This window comes from Crinia signifera, chromosome 1 (genome assembly GCF_055691185.1).
Source record: "Crinia signifera chromosome 1, ASM5569118v1, whole genome shotgun sequence".
NCBI classification, from domain to species: domain Eukaryota; kingdom Metazoa; phylum Chordata; class Amphibia; order Anura; family Myobatrachidae; genus Crinia; species Crinia signifera.
In genome coordinates, this window is record NC_139217.1 from 56,626,878 (window position 1) to 56,644,101 (window position 17,224).

The 17,224-nt window shown below is 46.3% G+C and overlaps 1 protein-coding gene across 1 annotated transcript in view; it reads left to right on the forward strand.

The window, feature by feature from the left end:
* The first annotated feature begins 572 nt into the window (after positions 1-572).
* CRMP1 (collapsin response mediator protein 1) overlaps positions 573-17,224 on the forward strand; it is a 70,729-nt gene continuing 54,077 nt past the window's right edge. Inside the window, exon 1 of the mRNA XM_083155513.1 lies at positions 573-1,366. Coding sequence (XP_083011639.1) covers positions 998-1,366 — 369 coding nt within the window. The 5' untranslated portion in view covers positions 573-997. The remainder of the gene's footprint in view (positions 1,367-17,224) is intronic.

Here is a 17,224-nt window from a genome sequence, read left to right on the forward strand (position 1 = left end):
AGGTGTCAGAAGACAACCAGTGACTGGGTAACTGAACACTGCACCACACTGCAGACTGAGGCCGCACTAACATAACGCACCACCCATAAACTACCAGGTGAGAACAACACATCCTTCTGCCACTAACCCCTTCCATGCCGGTGCTGACTGCTGCAGAGGAAGCAGGATGATCCAATCTCTTTCTCAGTAGAACCCTTAATGTTGAAAATCCCAATAAAAACTGTGTACATCTACTTATATGCTCAAACCAGGGATCATTTGATGCACGCAGGCAAATAAGTTCATCTTATTGATTGTCTCCAAGGGTTATGTAAACTACAGGACCACATCCCTGTCCCAAACACCTGTCCAAGTTGCTCAGAGGGTCCTGGTGTATTTTACTTGGCTACTGTGATGCTTTTGATTGAATAGAGATACTGTAGCTACACCTGTATCATTGCAGATCACTGTGAGCACCTGTTTTATGCCATGATATACTGTACTGCTGGTGACTGTGACCAGTCTAAGCAGTGACAGCCAAGGGCCTTCTCTAGCTGGGAGCCAGGAAGAGGAGGGACAGCTCTGTCTCCCATTAGTGGGAGGTGAGAAAGAAGCCACATGAAGGTTTTCCTCCTAGAGGTGTCCCCCTAGAGCCATAGCAGTGCCTTGAGTGGGTGGCTGTCTGAGGGTCTTGTCTCTCCAGAGCAGCAGCCACCAGCCTAGCCCCCTGTCAGCCAGAGAGAGGGAGCCTGCCCAGCCAGCAGCAAGTGCTACACAGCAGTATCTGGTCTCTGCAGACCCTGAACAACCAGACATCTACCTCCAGGATCCATTGCAGCTGGATCCTTGATTGCACATTTCCTCTTGCTGGTAACACAATAGGGTCCTTGTGTCTCCCAGCTTCCAGCACAGACACCGCACTGCTGCATTTTATATGATCAGCAGCAGCAGCAGCAGCAGCAGAACCTGCTCATCCATCTACTGAGAGGAAGGATAAGGGGGAGCAGCAGCAGCAGCAATGGCAGCAGAGAGGAAGAGAAACTGGAATAAAGAGGATGATCTCCCAGTCTATCTGGCCAGACCAGGGACCACTGCCCAGACCCCCAGGGTGAAGTATGGGGGCATGTTTGCCAATGTGGAGGGGGCTTATGAGAACAAGACCATTGATTTTGATGCCTACAGTGTGGGCAAGAAGGGGACCCGCACCCCAAGGAGCGGCAGCAGGCAGGAGCTGGATGGGGACAATTTCAGTGAGACAGCCAGTGATGTCAGTGAGATCTCCGGCTCTGTCATCAGCTCCCCCGGAGAAAGGGACGACAGGACCCCCGGCATTGAGATCAAGTACTCCGGTGGGAAGGAGCTGCTGCAGGGGCAGGACAATGGCAAGGTACAGAGGGAGAGGCTGGGGGTGGCATGCAGCAGCAGCTGAGGGGGCTGCAAGGGGGACCACCACCATATGGGAGCACACATTGGCCCTGGGGGTGCAGTTACATTTGTTCAGGTTAATTATGTGATATTAGGAAATCATTAACCCTATAGTTTCCAGAGGGTACTGCAGGCCCTATAGATGAGATCCTGCAGTAGCCTCCAATGTAGAAGGCATTGGACCTTTATATTCAGTGGCATTGCTGCAAACTGCTATGTGAATGATGGCAAAACACTCCTTGCCTAAGAGCTTGCAATCTAATAGCTATGTCTGCTCATTGTAAACCCATTGGTATTTTTTTTCCTTCAAGGTCGTGATGAGCTCCCTGTTGAGCCTGGATAATGACTGTTTATTAATGTCATAGATATATATATATATATATATATATATATATATATAATGTAGCTAGGATCTGTGGTGTGCATGGGGCACAGCTGAACGTGCATTACGTTTGGATTGCAGGAGAATGGAATGTACTGACATGCTGCTTTCCCCAATAACTGCACCAGGTTAAATTATTAGGGAAAAGTGACGTCATTGCATTTGCAGAATCTGGCATCCTTTAATCCTATTGGTGAGGATGGATGAGTGAGCTGGGTGGTATTATAATATTCTACCAAAGGTTACATCATTAGGGTTAGATGCTAATTGGTATGGTGGAGAGTGACAGCCAACATTTAATAATAAGTTGCAATGGTTTCGAGAATTAACCCTGTCCTTCCTGCACCTCTGAGCCAGTCACTGGGGGGGAAATGTACTAAGATGAGAGTTTTTCTATTTCACATGGGTTATTGCTATGATGGTTGGTTGTCCACAGCAACATCCCATGTCTAATATAACTCCCATCTTAGTACATCTCCCCTAGTGCCTCCTGGGAGACTAGGGTGCTGCAATACTTTGCCATAGTGTAACAAAGGGCAGTGATGCTGAGTGTGTGAGGGAGGCCTCCAGTTCTCCTCTCCCAGTGCCTCTGCCTTCTGTCCCAACACATTCCCTTTGCATTTTAATGTGCTTGAGGCTGTCAATTTAAGACTAGCTGACAGTGGTTCATGTTCTGCTGACTGGCAGAGAAGCCAAGCCTGCCGTGCTGGGGAGGAGTCCGATGTGGTTAGTTTTAACCACTTCTTATCTAAAGTATACTGCCTACTGTATTGTGCCTCAGTATGGGCCTACAGTATCTTACATTTCACCTATATTATACAGGGGATACGGTGTATTGTCGACCCGACTTAGGTCGACAGTCATTCGGTCGACACAGTTGGGTTGACAGGCAACTAGTTCGACAGGGTTCTAGGTTGACATGGATGAAGGTCAACAGGTGTCTAGGTCGACATGGGACAAGGTCGACGTGGTTTTAGGTTGGCAAATGCGTTAGTCGACATGGGTTAGGTCAACAGGTCGCAAGGGTCTACATGGGTTTTTTTCACTGTATTTTGAGCCGACATGTGCCGACAGGCGGTATTTCATGCCCTACCATCCACTAGGGCGTGGTGGGAGAATAAATAGTGTGCCGAGCGCAGCAAGGCACCGTGCCCGAAGCATCGCGAGCGAAGCAAGCAATGCGAGGGGCTGCGGTTGACTTCCAACTGTGTCCATGTCAACTGTGTCGACATTCGGGGTAAAAAAAAACTGTGAACAAAACCCATGTCAACCTTGCGACATGTCGACCTAACCCATGTCGAACTAATGCATTTGTCGACCTAAACCCATGTCGACCTAGACACCTGTCGACCTAGAACCATGTCGACCTAGTTGCCTGTCGACCCAACAGTGTCGACCTAATGACTGTCAACCTGTCCACACCCTTATACAGTATGTTTGTATTTCCTTTTTTATCAAAGTTTGTCAAAAACTTTGTCTGTTTGCACGTTTGTGGCAATATGTATGTACCAAATTGACTTCTAAATATCCATATTATAGGAACTAAGGCTGAAATATAACTGGCCTGCATTTGTTTATGTAAAAAAAAAAGATTCTGTAGTGAAAGCAGCTGTTAATTTAACTTATAGTAATTCCTTTTATAATGGAAATTACCATTCAGAAGGCTAATTGTGACAGCAGTCTGGTCCTTAATACAGTATGCGTAACACCGTGTTCACACTATCAGTGCGATGAACACGGGTTTTATCCGGCATTTACATGCCGGGGACTGCAGTGCCGGACCCCATTCTCACTGCTAAGGCAAATTCCCGGATGAAGCAGTTCTACCCGGTAATTTTCCTTTAAACACAGTTTTTTTTTGCAGTGTAAACGGGTCAACCCGTGTCGGCATACCTGGGTCTCCAATCTGGGTAAATAGCAGGGTTGGGGACCTGGGAAATTTTGACCTGGGTTGAACCGTTCACACTGAAAAAACTGGTGTTAAAAGGCAAATGACTGGGTGGATATGTTTGACCTGGGAATTTGCCTAGCAGTGAGAACGGGGTATTACTGGCTGTTTCTGCACGTTTAAGGAGAATAGAGATTCAGCGCTATTTATTAAGGCTATCTTAAGAGGATCTGTTCACACACACATACACATACACACACGATTAAACTGGAGCACTCTGAGAAAATCTACACAAAAAGGAGAACATACAAACTCCACTCAGATAGGACTGGGTGTGGTGCAATAAGTCAGCATTGAAAATTTCGAGTTTGACCCCCACAATGTTATCATAGATAAAAGGTCAACACACAGAAAAAGTGAACATATAAATTGGTGTCAATTTGTAGGTTTCGGCACATGGGCCCCAATTCAGCCAGATTCAGGGCTGAATCGGGCCCTTTGTGTCACTGTACTGTTCCCACATGAATGGTAAAATATTAAAAAAGTAAAACAAAAGAAAAATATTGAAAAACAAACTCATGTCAGCATTTTGATGTGTCGACCATTGTCATATTCACCATTTCACCATGTTGACCATATCTGACCAATTGCCTGTCACCTATAATCCGGATACCGATAGGGCTTTTGTGGGAATTGTACAAACCTTCTATAACAATTAACAGAAGCATTTTGGATAAAATAGCGGTGATAGTGGTGGCACCTGAACATAATGTGCTGTGCCTATTGCAACAAACTTCGGGCGGTTGTGGAGAGGAAGGTAAGTTACTTTTACGGATGTACAGCATACAGTAGTACAGATGTGTCCTCATACACCAAGCAGTGTAGGGTAGTGACTTCCTCAAGTTGACACGACAGATGCAGCGAATCCCCACTCTGTACTGGAGATGCCGGCATCATGTCCTGGACCTTCGGAGTGCGGAACACATGGGTTCAGGCTATGCGGTCATGCCCTTCCCATGAAGCCTTTCTCCATCTCACCCCCTTTTTACTGACATGAAAATCCCTGTTTTTTTTACATGAATGCGCACCTACCCTGGATTTTTGTCAGTGAAAACGGCAACAAGTAAAAAATCCCAGGTAAAGTGACCTGCAATTTTTACCCTGATCACAAGCAGGGTTTTTAGTGGCATATCCCGGACCCAAAAACAGGAGTTTATGCCGTGCGGCCATGCCCCTCCCATGAAGCCATGTCCCCCTCTCAACCCTTTTTCCTGCCTCGCCACACTTGGTGTCATCAGGGGAAGTGACTCCCCTGTACTGTATGTACAGCACTAGATACAGTCACTCAGAGACCCTTTCACATGAAGAAGCCGTCACACAGCAACATCTCCAATGTAGAGGGCCCCATGACATAATGTGAACTGGGGGCACTACAATGTGTTTAACACATTTGTGGGGCTAGGAGATGACAACATATGCCATTCTATAACCTTGCCAGCACATCTATTTGACAGTTTGTGGGGCCCCAACAAGTTTGAAACCCTGGTGCCACCAATAACCGTAATCCAACCAATCATGTTCCCGCAATATGTCACTTCCGCTTCAGTTTTTTGCAATCCCGGCGGTGGTCCCTTAAATTCTCTAACTTCTTCATAACTTTATGGAAATAACTTCATGAAGAAAAATTTTGAGCATTTAAGTGACCACAGCCGGGATCGCAAAAACCGGAAGCGGAAGTGCCATATCAGGCGGTGGAACGCAACCGAAAGTGCCGTGTGGAACGCACGGCACTTCCGGCCCACGTAAACACGATTGGTTAAGGCCAACATAGAGACCCAGGAAGTGGATTTAATAGGAGGTCCTAGGACTTAGAGTAGATATATCCAGCTTGAAAAAGGAGACTTTTAGAGCTCCAAAATGCATTGGTATTTTGGACATTATCTACAACATGTTTTTGCTTCTTTTAATGTAAAAATAAATCTTGTCAATTGTAATTGTTATTGCTGTGAACATCATTTAAGGAAGGGTGCGCCACACCTAACATAACTTGTTGTTGAGTTATTACATACTGTACCTCCCAACATGACCCTCTCCAGGAGGGACACAATGCTCTGCTTCTGGACTTTCCTCTTACTGTATGATTGCCATCACCTGTTTTCAAAAGGTTTACTAATAAGGAAGGTGTATCACCGCAGGTGATGGCAATTATACATTAAGAGGTAAGCCCAGAAGCCGAGCATTGTGTCCCCCCTGGAGTGGGTCATGCTGGGAGATATGTTTTATGCCATTATTAAAAATGAAGCAATATTTAGTTATTTACTGTTCTCTGCATTGTTCTTGTAAAATATAGTGTTATATTTTTGGGCATAGCTACATCATTTTAAGCATTGAAATCCAATAAAGCAGGCATGTCCAAACTACGGGGTTATTTTGGTTCACTCCTTCTGGCAAATTCCTTCTTAGATGGACAAAACCATGTGCACTGCAGGTGGGGCAGGTGTTACTTGTGCAGAGAGAATTAGATTTGGGTGGGGTTTTACTTCAAAGTGAGATCTATATTGCAGTGTAAAAATAAAGCAGTCAGTATTTACCCTGTACAGGAACAAAATGACTCACCCAAATCTATCTCTCTCTCTCTGCACATGTTGCATCTGTCCCCCTGCAGTGCACATGGTTTTGTCCATCTAAGAAGGAATTTGCCAGAAGGAGTGAACCAAAATGGGTTGGGATCATTTGGTCTATTGCATTATGGTAGAAAGTCATTAGGTCGAATCCATTAGGTCGACATGCTAAAAGGTCGACATGATTCTAGGTCGACATGGGAAAAGGTCGACATGATTCTAGGTCGAAAGGTCATTAGTTCGACAGGTCATTAGTTCGACAAGGTCATTAGTTCGACATTGTCTATGTCGACATTCACAAGGTCGACATGGGGTTTTTCACTGTTTTTTTACCTGAATGTCAACACAGTCGACATGGACACAGATTAAAGTGCACTGCATCCCCTCGCATCGCTCGCTGCGCTCGCAATGCGTCGGGCACGGTGCCTCGCTACGCTCGGCACACTATTTTATTCTCCCACCACGCCCTAGTGGATGGTAGGGCATGAAATACCGCCTGTCGGCACATGTTGGCTCAAAAAACAGTGAAAAACTCCATGTCGACCTTGTGAATGTCGACATAGACAATGTCGAACTAATGACCTTGTCGAACTAATGACCTTTCGAACTAGAATCATGTCGACCTTTTCCCATGTCGACCTAGAGTCATGTCGACCTTTTAGCATGTCGACCTAATGGATTCGACCTAATGACTTTCTACCATAATGCAGTAGACCAAATGACCGCATCCCACCAAAATAACCCCCTAGGGCCCTCCAGCTATTGTGAAACTACAAGTCCCATCATGCCTTGCCACAGCTTTGATATTTGGGAATCCTAACACTATGGCAAGGCATGCTGGGGTGTGTAGTTTCACAACAGCTGGAGGGCCACAGTTTGGCCATGCCTGCAATAAAGCATCCAGTGGGCCTAGACAGAGCATTGCCCATGCACATGCTCACACCAGTTGCCGACGTTAGTAGCGCTGCCTATACACATGCCCACATCAGCTGCTGACAGTAGTAGTGCTGCCTATACACGTGCCCACACCAGTTACTGACAGTAGTACCACTGCGTATACATATGCCCACACCAGTTGCCGACATTAGTAGCACTGTGTAACCATATACCCACACCAGTTGCGCTGCCTCAACATGTGCTCACACCAGTTGCTGACCTTAGTAGCGCTGCTTATACATGTGCCCACAGCAGCTGCCTACATTAGTAGCGCTGCCTATACATGTGCCCACACCAGTTGCTGACATTAGTAGTGTTGCCTATACGTGTGCCCACACCAGTTACTGACAGTAGTAGCACTGCGTACACATATGCCCACACCAGTTGCCGACATTAGTAGTGCTGCCTACACATGTGCCCACACCAGTTGCCGACATTAGTAGCGCTGCCTATACACGTGCCGACATTAGTAGTGCTGCCTACACATGTGCCCATACCAGTTGCCGACATTAGTAGTGCTGCCTACACATGTGCCCACACCAGTTGCCGACATTAGTAGCGCTGCCTATACACGTGCCGACATTAGTAGTGCTGCCTACACATGTGCCCATACCAGTTGCCGACATTAGTAGCGCTGCCTACACATGTGCCCACACCAGTTGCCGACATTTGTAGCGCTGCCTACACATGTGCCCACACCAGTTGCCGACATTAGTAGCGCTGCCTACACATGTGCCCATACAAGTTGCCGACATTATTAGCACTGCCTATACACGTGCCCACATCAGTTGCCGACATTAGTAGCGCTGCCTACACATGTGCCCACACCAGTTGCCGACATTAGTAGCGCTGCCTACACATGTGCCCACACCAGTTGCCAACATTATTAGCGCTGCCTATACACATGCCCACATCAGTTGCCAACATTAGTAGCGCTGCCTACACATGTGCCCACACCAGTTGCCAACATTATTAGCGCTGCCTATACACGTGCCCACATCAGTTGCCAACATTAGTAGTGCTGCCTACACATATGCCCACACCAGTTGCTGACATTAGTAGCATTGCCTATACGTGTGCCCACACCAGTTACTGACAGTAGTAGCTCTGCGTATATATATGCCTACACCAGTTGCCAACATTAATAGCACTGCCTACACATGTGCCCACGCCAGTTGCCGACATTATTAGGGCTGCCTATACACGTGCCCACATCAGTTGCCGACATTAGTAGCGCTGCCTACACATGTGCCCACACCAGTTGCCGACATTAGTAGCGGTGCCTACACACGTGCCCGCATCAGTTGCCGACATTAATACACTCACAATTTACAATGGTGGCAGCTCATCCTCTCCTACCTGTTTCCTTGTGTCTTCAGTCAGTCTTGTTCCCTTGTAGCTCCGCCCCTTCTGGCCTGTGTAGCCATGCCCCCTCCGCCTGTGTAGCCATGCCCCCCTTTCGGTTCCTGCCTATGACCAGGTGATAAGGAGCTGGGAGGTTAGCTCTGTGCCTCCGGCGCTGCTGCCTGTCATGAAGTGTGACAGGCGCAGCAGCAGCTGGCAGCAGCCAAGGAGGACAGCAGGGGATGTACAGCAGGGAGGGCGCCTCTCCTACCCGGCGCCTCCCTGCTTTGCGCCCTCTGCTGAGCGGGTAGCGCCAGCCCTTCTAATTCAGACTGGTCACTATATCATCTTGAAATACTGACACTATTAGTTGCCTGGATGTCACATTATCACTGGCTATACCACACACAGCCTGGCAGCCATTGGTGATGATGATGACCATTACATTTTGTGCCACACACAGCTATTCATCATCATCATCAATAGCTGCCAGGCTGTTGATGATGCCATAAAATGCTAGGGGGTTCCCCTGCTCCAGGCCTTGCCCGCCCCTGGCCCTCCATTCCTGGAACGAACGGCCCGGCATGTGTGAAGCTCGCGTAAGCTGTTCTCACCTGTGTGCAGGCACACAACCTCTATTCAGGCAGGCAGAGGGGCTGGGGGCATGGCTAGCAGCTAATAGAGCTGCTGCCATTCGCTGGATAAAGGAGGGGGGCAGTAAGGGGCAGTGAGTAAGGGGCAGTAAGTAAGGGGCAGTGAGGTAGCGGCCTGGACCCCCATTTTTAGTCACTCCAAGGTTCCTTAAGATGCAGGCTGCCCCAGGTTCCAGTCTTTGTACAGTGCCCCCTGGTGACACCCCTGGGGAGTGCATATTCACTTGGAGTACTGTTATGTCCATTTGGTCTCTGGTGTACCGCCCTGTTGGCATGGTTTACCTTTGATTGTGGACAGCAATATTTATTAATATCTGTATCTATCTATAAATACAGGGGAAATATAACACACACATATTGCCCCCTGCAGAAGACTGTCCTGACGTATCAGACACAGAGACTAGTTGTAGCTGTGGTTGTAGGCTACATATTGGTCATGTAGCTGTTGGCATTGCTGCACAGCAGACCTGGTTTCAGTAGAAGAGAAGAGCGCCCTCTGTGACTCACTGACGGTAGTGCACTCATTTGGCGGGGCAGCATGCAGCTGAGTGACCTGACTTCTTGCCACTGTGTCGCTGTTTATAGGTCACGCCCATGCCACATCTGCGCCACCTGGCAGAATACAGTGCTACTTGGGCCATAAGTTATCACTGACTGTTGAAGCCACAGTGCTGCCAGTGGCTGGCAGTTGCCACCAAGCCCAACAAACATTGCTCACCATATAAGGTGGCGCCCCTATGTGGCTGCTCCACTGGGATTGCCTTGAGCCAGCGCTGTCAAAACACATCCCTAGGCCAACCCTGATTATGAACACGGGGTGTATTATCTGCTTGCCAGTCTTCAATAAAATCCTAAATGCAGTGGAGCAATCATGGTACATGATTCAATCGTGGTCACAAAATTAGTAGTTGTCTAAAGCAACCAATCACCTTCTAACCGAAATTCAAATACTGTGCTAGTTACATTATACTGTAGCTCGAAGCTGATTAGTTGCTTTTGGCATGTTCTTTACGTTATCACTTTACAGGGATTCGGTATGAAATCCCGACAGTCAAAATCCCGACAGGGTCAAAATCCCGAATGGGTCATAATACCGACAAGGACAAAATCCGGTACTTATGTAATATCTGGGCTCCCGTTTTTCTTATGAGACCATGTCCCCTCGCGGGACTCGCTGCGCTCACCACGCTTCGGGCACGGTGGCTCGCTGCGCTCGCCACACTATATAAAATCAACTCCATTCGTAGTTGGATAGTAGGGGTATGAAAAAATGGGGTGCATTTAACACGGGAGCCCAGATAATACATAAGTACCCAAAATCCCGACATTTAAAATCCCGACAAGGTCAAAATACCGACATATACAATGTACAGGTGAAACAGTCAACATGACTTTGTGTCGACAGGTCGACATGGGTTTTTTCACAGGTTTTTTTTACCCGAATGTCGACACGGTCGACATGGACACAGTTGGAAGTGAATCGCAGCCGCTCGCGATGCTTCGGGCACGGTGCCTCGCTGCACTCGGCACGCTATTTTATTCTCCCACCACGCCCTAGTGGATGGTAGGGCATGAAATACCACCTGTCGGCACATGTCGGGTCCAAAAACAGTGAAAAAAAACCATGTCGACCTCATCACCTGTCGACACAAAGTCATGTTGACTGTTTCACCTGTACATTCTATATGTCGGTATTTTGACCTTTTCGGGATTTTAAATGTCGGGATTTTGTCCTTGTCGGGATTTTAAATGTCGGGATTTTGTCCTTGTCGGTATTATGACCCATTCGGGCTAATGCAGCATTCAGTAAAATATGGATTTCAATAAATATGCAAAACATTAATAATATGTAAAAAATAAGTCTATTGCGATAATTCACAAAAATATTTGCGATAAGTCATGTGATTCCTAAGGTGCGTACACACGGTGAGTTTTCACCATGTATGATTTTGACAATGCGATTTCCCTTTGAACTCCGCAGAGCCCAGAAATTGACTATACACTCAGGGCCTTATTCTAGTTCACTCTGACAAAATCCTTCTTAGATGGACAAAACCATGTGCACTGCAGGGGGGCAGATGTTACTTGTGCAGAGAGAATTAGATTTGGGCGGCGTTTTATTTCAAAGTGAGATCTATATTGCAGTGTAAAAATAAAGCAGTCAGTATTTTCCCTGCACAGAAGCAAAATAACTCACCCAAATCTAATTCTCTCTGCACATTTTACATCTGCCCCCCTGCAATGCACATGGTTTTGTCCATCTAAGAAGGATTTTGTCAGAAAGAGTGAACTAGAATAAGGCTCTCTGTGTGCAATTTTTGACTATGTAAGATTATCACTATAATAGTAGATTGTACACAATATATAGGGGTATTCAATGCCCTGACGGCGAGTTATCGGTACATAGAAGTGCAGATGGGAGTTTTATTGAAGATTCTATCTATTATCTTTTAGAAGCTGCTAAATAAATAATAAGAGGTAGAATCTGATTGGTTGCATCTTCAATAGAAATCCCATCTTAGTAAATTTACCCCAGTGAGCGCATCCTAAGAAAGTCTAACCTTACTCAGGTTGCAGGCCTGCTTGCGGGGCTAAGGAAACTGCACCTCGCAGTACAGTCCTTGGCCTGGCCACTCCCAGAAAATGGGCAGTACGCTCCCATTTTCTGGAAAGCCAGCTACCCCGTCCCTGCCCTGTCAATCAGACAGAAGCAATCACAGTTTTGCACATGCACAGCAGGACAGGCCCTGCACGTGTGCATATTATTTATTTATTTATTATTTATTAACAGTTTCTTATATAGCACACACATTCCGCAGCACTTTACAGAGGATATTTGAACATTCACATCGGTCCCTGCCCCAGTGGAGCTTTCAATTTATGTTCCCTACCACATGTACATGCGCACACAGACAGTCCAGGGTTAATTTTTGTTGGAAGCCAATTGACCTTCCAGTATATTTTTGGATTATGGGAGGAAACTGGAGTACCCGGAGTAAACCCACACAAGTACGGGGAGAATATACAAACTCCGCACAGTTAGGGCCATGGTGGTTATTGACCTCAGCGCTGTGAGGCAGTAATGCTAACCATTACACCGTCGGTGAAGCCCCATATCCCAGAATTAGGCCTATTAAGCTCAGGCCACACTCTTTATCCTACCTTTACCGAGTACAATATTCAGCCACCAGTGTTTTATATTACATGTACAATAAGGCATGAATTGGGATGCAGTCAAAATCCTGACGGTCAAAATCCCAAATGGGTCATAATACCGACAAGGACAAAATCCCGACATTTAAAATCCCGACAAGGTCAAAATATCGACATATAGAATGTACAGGTGAATCAGTCAACATGACTGTGTCGACAGGTCGCAAGGTCGACATGGTTTTTTCCCCAGTTTCTTGACCCGACATGTGCCGACAGGCGGTATTTCATGCCCTACCATCCACTAAGGTGTGGTGGGAGAATAAAATAGTGTGCCGAGCGCAGCGAGGCACCATGCCCGGAACACAGCGAGCGAAACGAGCGATGCAAGGGGCTGCGGTTCACTTCAAACTGTGTCCATGTCTACCGTGTCGACATTCGGGTAAAAAAAAAAAACAATGAAAAAACCCTTGTCGACCTCGCGACCTGTCGACACAAAGTCATGTTGACTGTTTCACCTGTACATTCTAAATGTCTGGATTTTGTCTTTGTCGGGATCTTGTCCTTGTCGGTATTATGACCCATTCGGGATTTCGACCCTGTTGGGATTTTGACCGTCGGGATTTCATACCGAATCCCATGAATTATGTAGATATATTACATCAAGGAACCAAATCAATGAACAAGAACGTCATTTGCTATTGTGTATGCGGGACACTTGTTTTATAACCAGTACGCGCCGCTGGGAATCCTGATCATCCATTTCATTATGATATTGATCTTTTTTCAGTCAGAACGGATGTAGGTTGGATGCAGGACTGAGGCTGCCTATTGCCAGGATTATACCATCAGTGTTATCAGGTATATGACGTGTACACTTGGGTCCATCAGCTACTTGGGCGAGATGTACTAAGCTATGAAAAATGATAGAATGGAGCAGGGGCAAACGCAGGATTTTCAGAAGGGGGTTTCCAGAGGGGCGGAGCAAAGCCGGGTCAGTTAAAGTATTATAGATAGACCAAATGTATATAAATAATAATAATAATAAATATATATAGTGGAGTGGGCTTATTATTCATAATTTTCTGGTGGGAGGACAGCTTGCTTGACTGCAGATATCTCCAGTTCCTGAAAATAGATTTCTTAGATTTTAATGGAATTACAAACTAGAGAATCCCTCCTACCAAATGATATTGGGGACCAGGAGATCAGAGTTCAGGAGGCAGAGCAATCTGCCCACGAGTATATAATACTACATACCAGGTGTGTGGAGCTGGAGCAGTAACCAGCTGCTGGAAGGCTGATATCTCTGGTTCTGGGAACAGTAGAGACAAGCTACTAGTGTCCCTCAAAGGGGGAGAGTCCCAGCTTTTGGAATATACCCTCTGAAAAACCTCTACAGAACCTGAAATATCTGACTGGGAAAAGCAATTAACAGGCTTGGATGGGGACCACTGCTTTGAAGTCAGATATCTCCGGTTCCCAAGGGCCGATTTTTAAAATTCTTATACCCATGGAAAGAGGAGACCCTCAGCTTTCAGACTGGGGCACTTAGATTCCTGGGGGGGGGGGGGGGGATTTCTATGTACCCAGAAACCCCCCCTGTGTGCGCTACTGTGGAGAGTGATAAAACACCAACCAATCAGCTCCTACCTGTCAATTTTGAAACACAGCCTATGACACGGCAGGTAGGAGCTGATTGGCTGATTGTTTATCACTCTATTTTGTCACTCTTCGAGTGTAGTACATCTTGCCCACTGTCATACATTAGGATTCAGTATGATTTACCACTAATTCAAATACCGACAATCACTTTAGCCGAGACTGTTATACCGGCAGGGTGTAAATACCGAAAGTTGAAATGCCGAAACACGGTATATCAACATAATCTTAATACCTAACATGTTAAAATGCTGACACAGTTGTAATGTCAACATGAGAACCGTATTAGTGTACCACGTCCCCTGGCATGGCTTCCTGCGCTCGGCACACTATTATATTCTCCTTCTGTGCCCACTGCGATGGTAAAGTATATACAAGTTGGCTTTTGTGAAAAAATCATGAAAAACTGTATTCGGTATTATATGTGTTATTATTGTGTGTCGGCATTGTGGCTGCGTCAGTGTTTTTATTGTCTGTATTCCGATGTCTGTATTTGGATCATCGGTGGAGTATATGTCAGTATTTTGTCTGCAATTTAGCTACATACCGTACGTTCCAGTGATACCAGTCTGTATTGTGGGGGTTATTCAGACCTGGTGGAATGGCTGCTAATTTGCAGAGCCCAGAGATCAGGATTGTATTGCAGGATAGCATTTGAGCCTATGTGCGTGCGCAGTGGTTAGATTATCGCCAGGTTGCGAATTTGCAGACGTGAGATCATTCTTGGGTTATTTTAGATGTGTTTTGTGTCTATATACTGTTGGAGGACCAGTGACCTACAACTGAGAAATGGCTTTCTGATACTGGGCAGCAGTGGCGGATTTTACCTAGCGGCACTCTCTGCAACTCACAGGCAGACAGGCGCTGCCAAGGGGATGTGTTTTCTTCCAATGGAGAGATAGTATCACCCCTGCTATAATGTCAGCCGTATCTGGCTTCTATGGGCTGCAATGCCCTTACATACCTCCCAACTGTCCCGTTTATCACGGGAATGTCCTGTGTTTTTGGGACGTTCCACATCCCTCCCGGCGGCCGGTAGTGTGCCGTTGCTGGGGGGGGGGGGGGACAGTTGAGAGTCCCCCCCTGTCATCAATTAATAGAAGCTGTGTGCATGGTGTCTATTCTTGCAGACAGAGGGGCTGGGGGCATAGCCCCCACATCAGCTGTGCATGCCCCCACAGCAGTGAAAATGGTGGCGTGGCCTCACGGGAGAGCCGTGAGTATAGGCCACGCCCCCGACATTTTCGGCACGCTTCTGAGTGTCTTTCCTCCTCCTTCATGGAAGTTGGGAGGTATACCCTCACCTAGGCCTTTATTCTGGTTGACTCGCAAGGCTGCTAGTCTCGCAGCCTTGTGAGTCTCCCAGATGCCCCGTATAATTCATAAATTTCATATATTTTCTACGAGCAAAACATTGTTTTAGTGAGCAATAAGTTTTCCTATTATTTAAGATATAAATGTTCCCCTTTCCTGTTCTTTGAATGACATTAGGGATCAATGAAATGGAGTGATAAATGGATAAAACGTTGGCAGATTCGGAGCTGCAGTATGTGGTGCTATCTCGCTGCATTATTACAATTACAATACAAGCTGTGACAGTATGAACAAAGATGGTGCTAATGAGCAGCTGACTCAAAAATGGTGTGTGACTACACCTAGAACCTGCACTGTGGTGACAGTGCCCATACCTCCCAACTGTCCAGTTTACCACGGGAACCTCCCGGTTTTTGGGGACGTTCCCGCGGCCCGCCCAGGGCCAGCAGTGTCCCGTGGCAGGATAGATTCCCTCTTTTCTGCTTTTGTAAATAATGAGTTTGAATATGTTTTATCACAGAACAATTGACCATTGAATTGAAGGAAAGCGTCTTGATGCCGGCATTTCTTGATCAGTAATGTATTGTATGCCCTATAATGGGGAAAAGTTATTAAAGACAGGTTAAAAAAATACATTTATAAGGTGATGAGAAAAAAAGAAAATAAATTGTGAATTAAGAAATAGATTTAAAAACAAGGTTGTGTCTCGTCTTTCATTCATGAGCTGCGGTAATATGTTTCCCTTATCATGTCTGAGCTTTGAGTGATTATCCTCTGCTTTTATAATACACTTCAGAAAGCAAAATACTCTTATTGAATTCACAAGCTGCTTGGTACTGTATGATTAGGTTGGGCACTTAGGGGGTATCCTATTAGCCACGATGCAGCACACAATGCCTAATCCCTGATAAGCACCCACCGGGACCTGCGATAACACATGGGACCGGGAACTGATACTATTTTTTTTCCCTGATCTCAGGTCCATTTTGGTTTGATAAAATCGTCCGATAATTGCATAACGCGATAATGACCAACATTTCGGATGTTTTTATCGGCCGAAACGGAATTTGAAGCTTAGGGGGTATCCAATTGTGGGGCCTTATTCAGCATGATTCGTTAATCAGAGAATACGAGGTGGACTACAAGCAAAAAGCCGCCGCACAGTATGAAAGAGAGAATGCCCCATGCAAAATTGCTGATGGAACGCTAACCGCTATCTACAGTATTCACAAATCCGTTCATAGTTCCCGGTACATCAAAGACAATTAAAGAGTACCTACCGTCTGTGCAAATACTGAGTAAGTCTGAGGCTTTGGGTCATTAGGTTGGAATATTAATCAAATGTCCCTGGTGGTCTAGTGGTGACTAGGCCCATCCCACAGCGTAACCATAACCCTCCTGTGTGTCCCAATCTAACCCTCCCCTCCCACAGTCTAACTAACCCTCCGCTGCTGCAGTTGTTTAGGGAAACATATAGGGGCCCATTTATCATTTAATATTTGTGGATAAATCCCCGAAAGTATCACTAGAATGTATTTAGAGGAACTGCAGCAGGAATCTCCGATCCCTGCTGCGATCCCTTCTGCACCGCCACATCCCCCATAGGTTACTGCAATATTTTTACAAGCCAGGTCAAGCCATTCGCAGGATTTTACTCGCTACTACCAGATCAAGTGATTTTTGCACTTCTGTGCATGCACAGCGCCCGCCGCATGTGTGCTCATCCCGATCACATTTATGGGATGTTGTCTGGATAACACAGTCATGCCTGGAGAGTTTTCAGAGTGGCTGCGTGATACCACATGCAGCCGCTGCGACCAAAAACATGGCTGTGGTTCGGCTGCCTTTGCAATTTATTCACTGCTTTCTG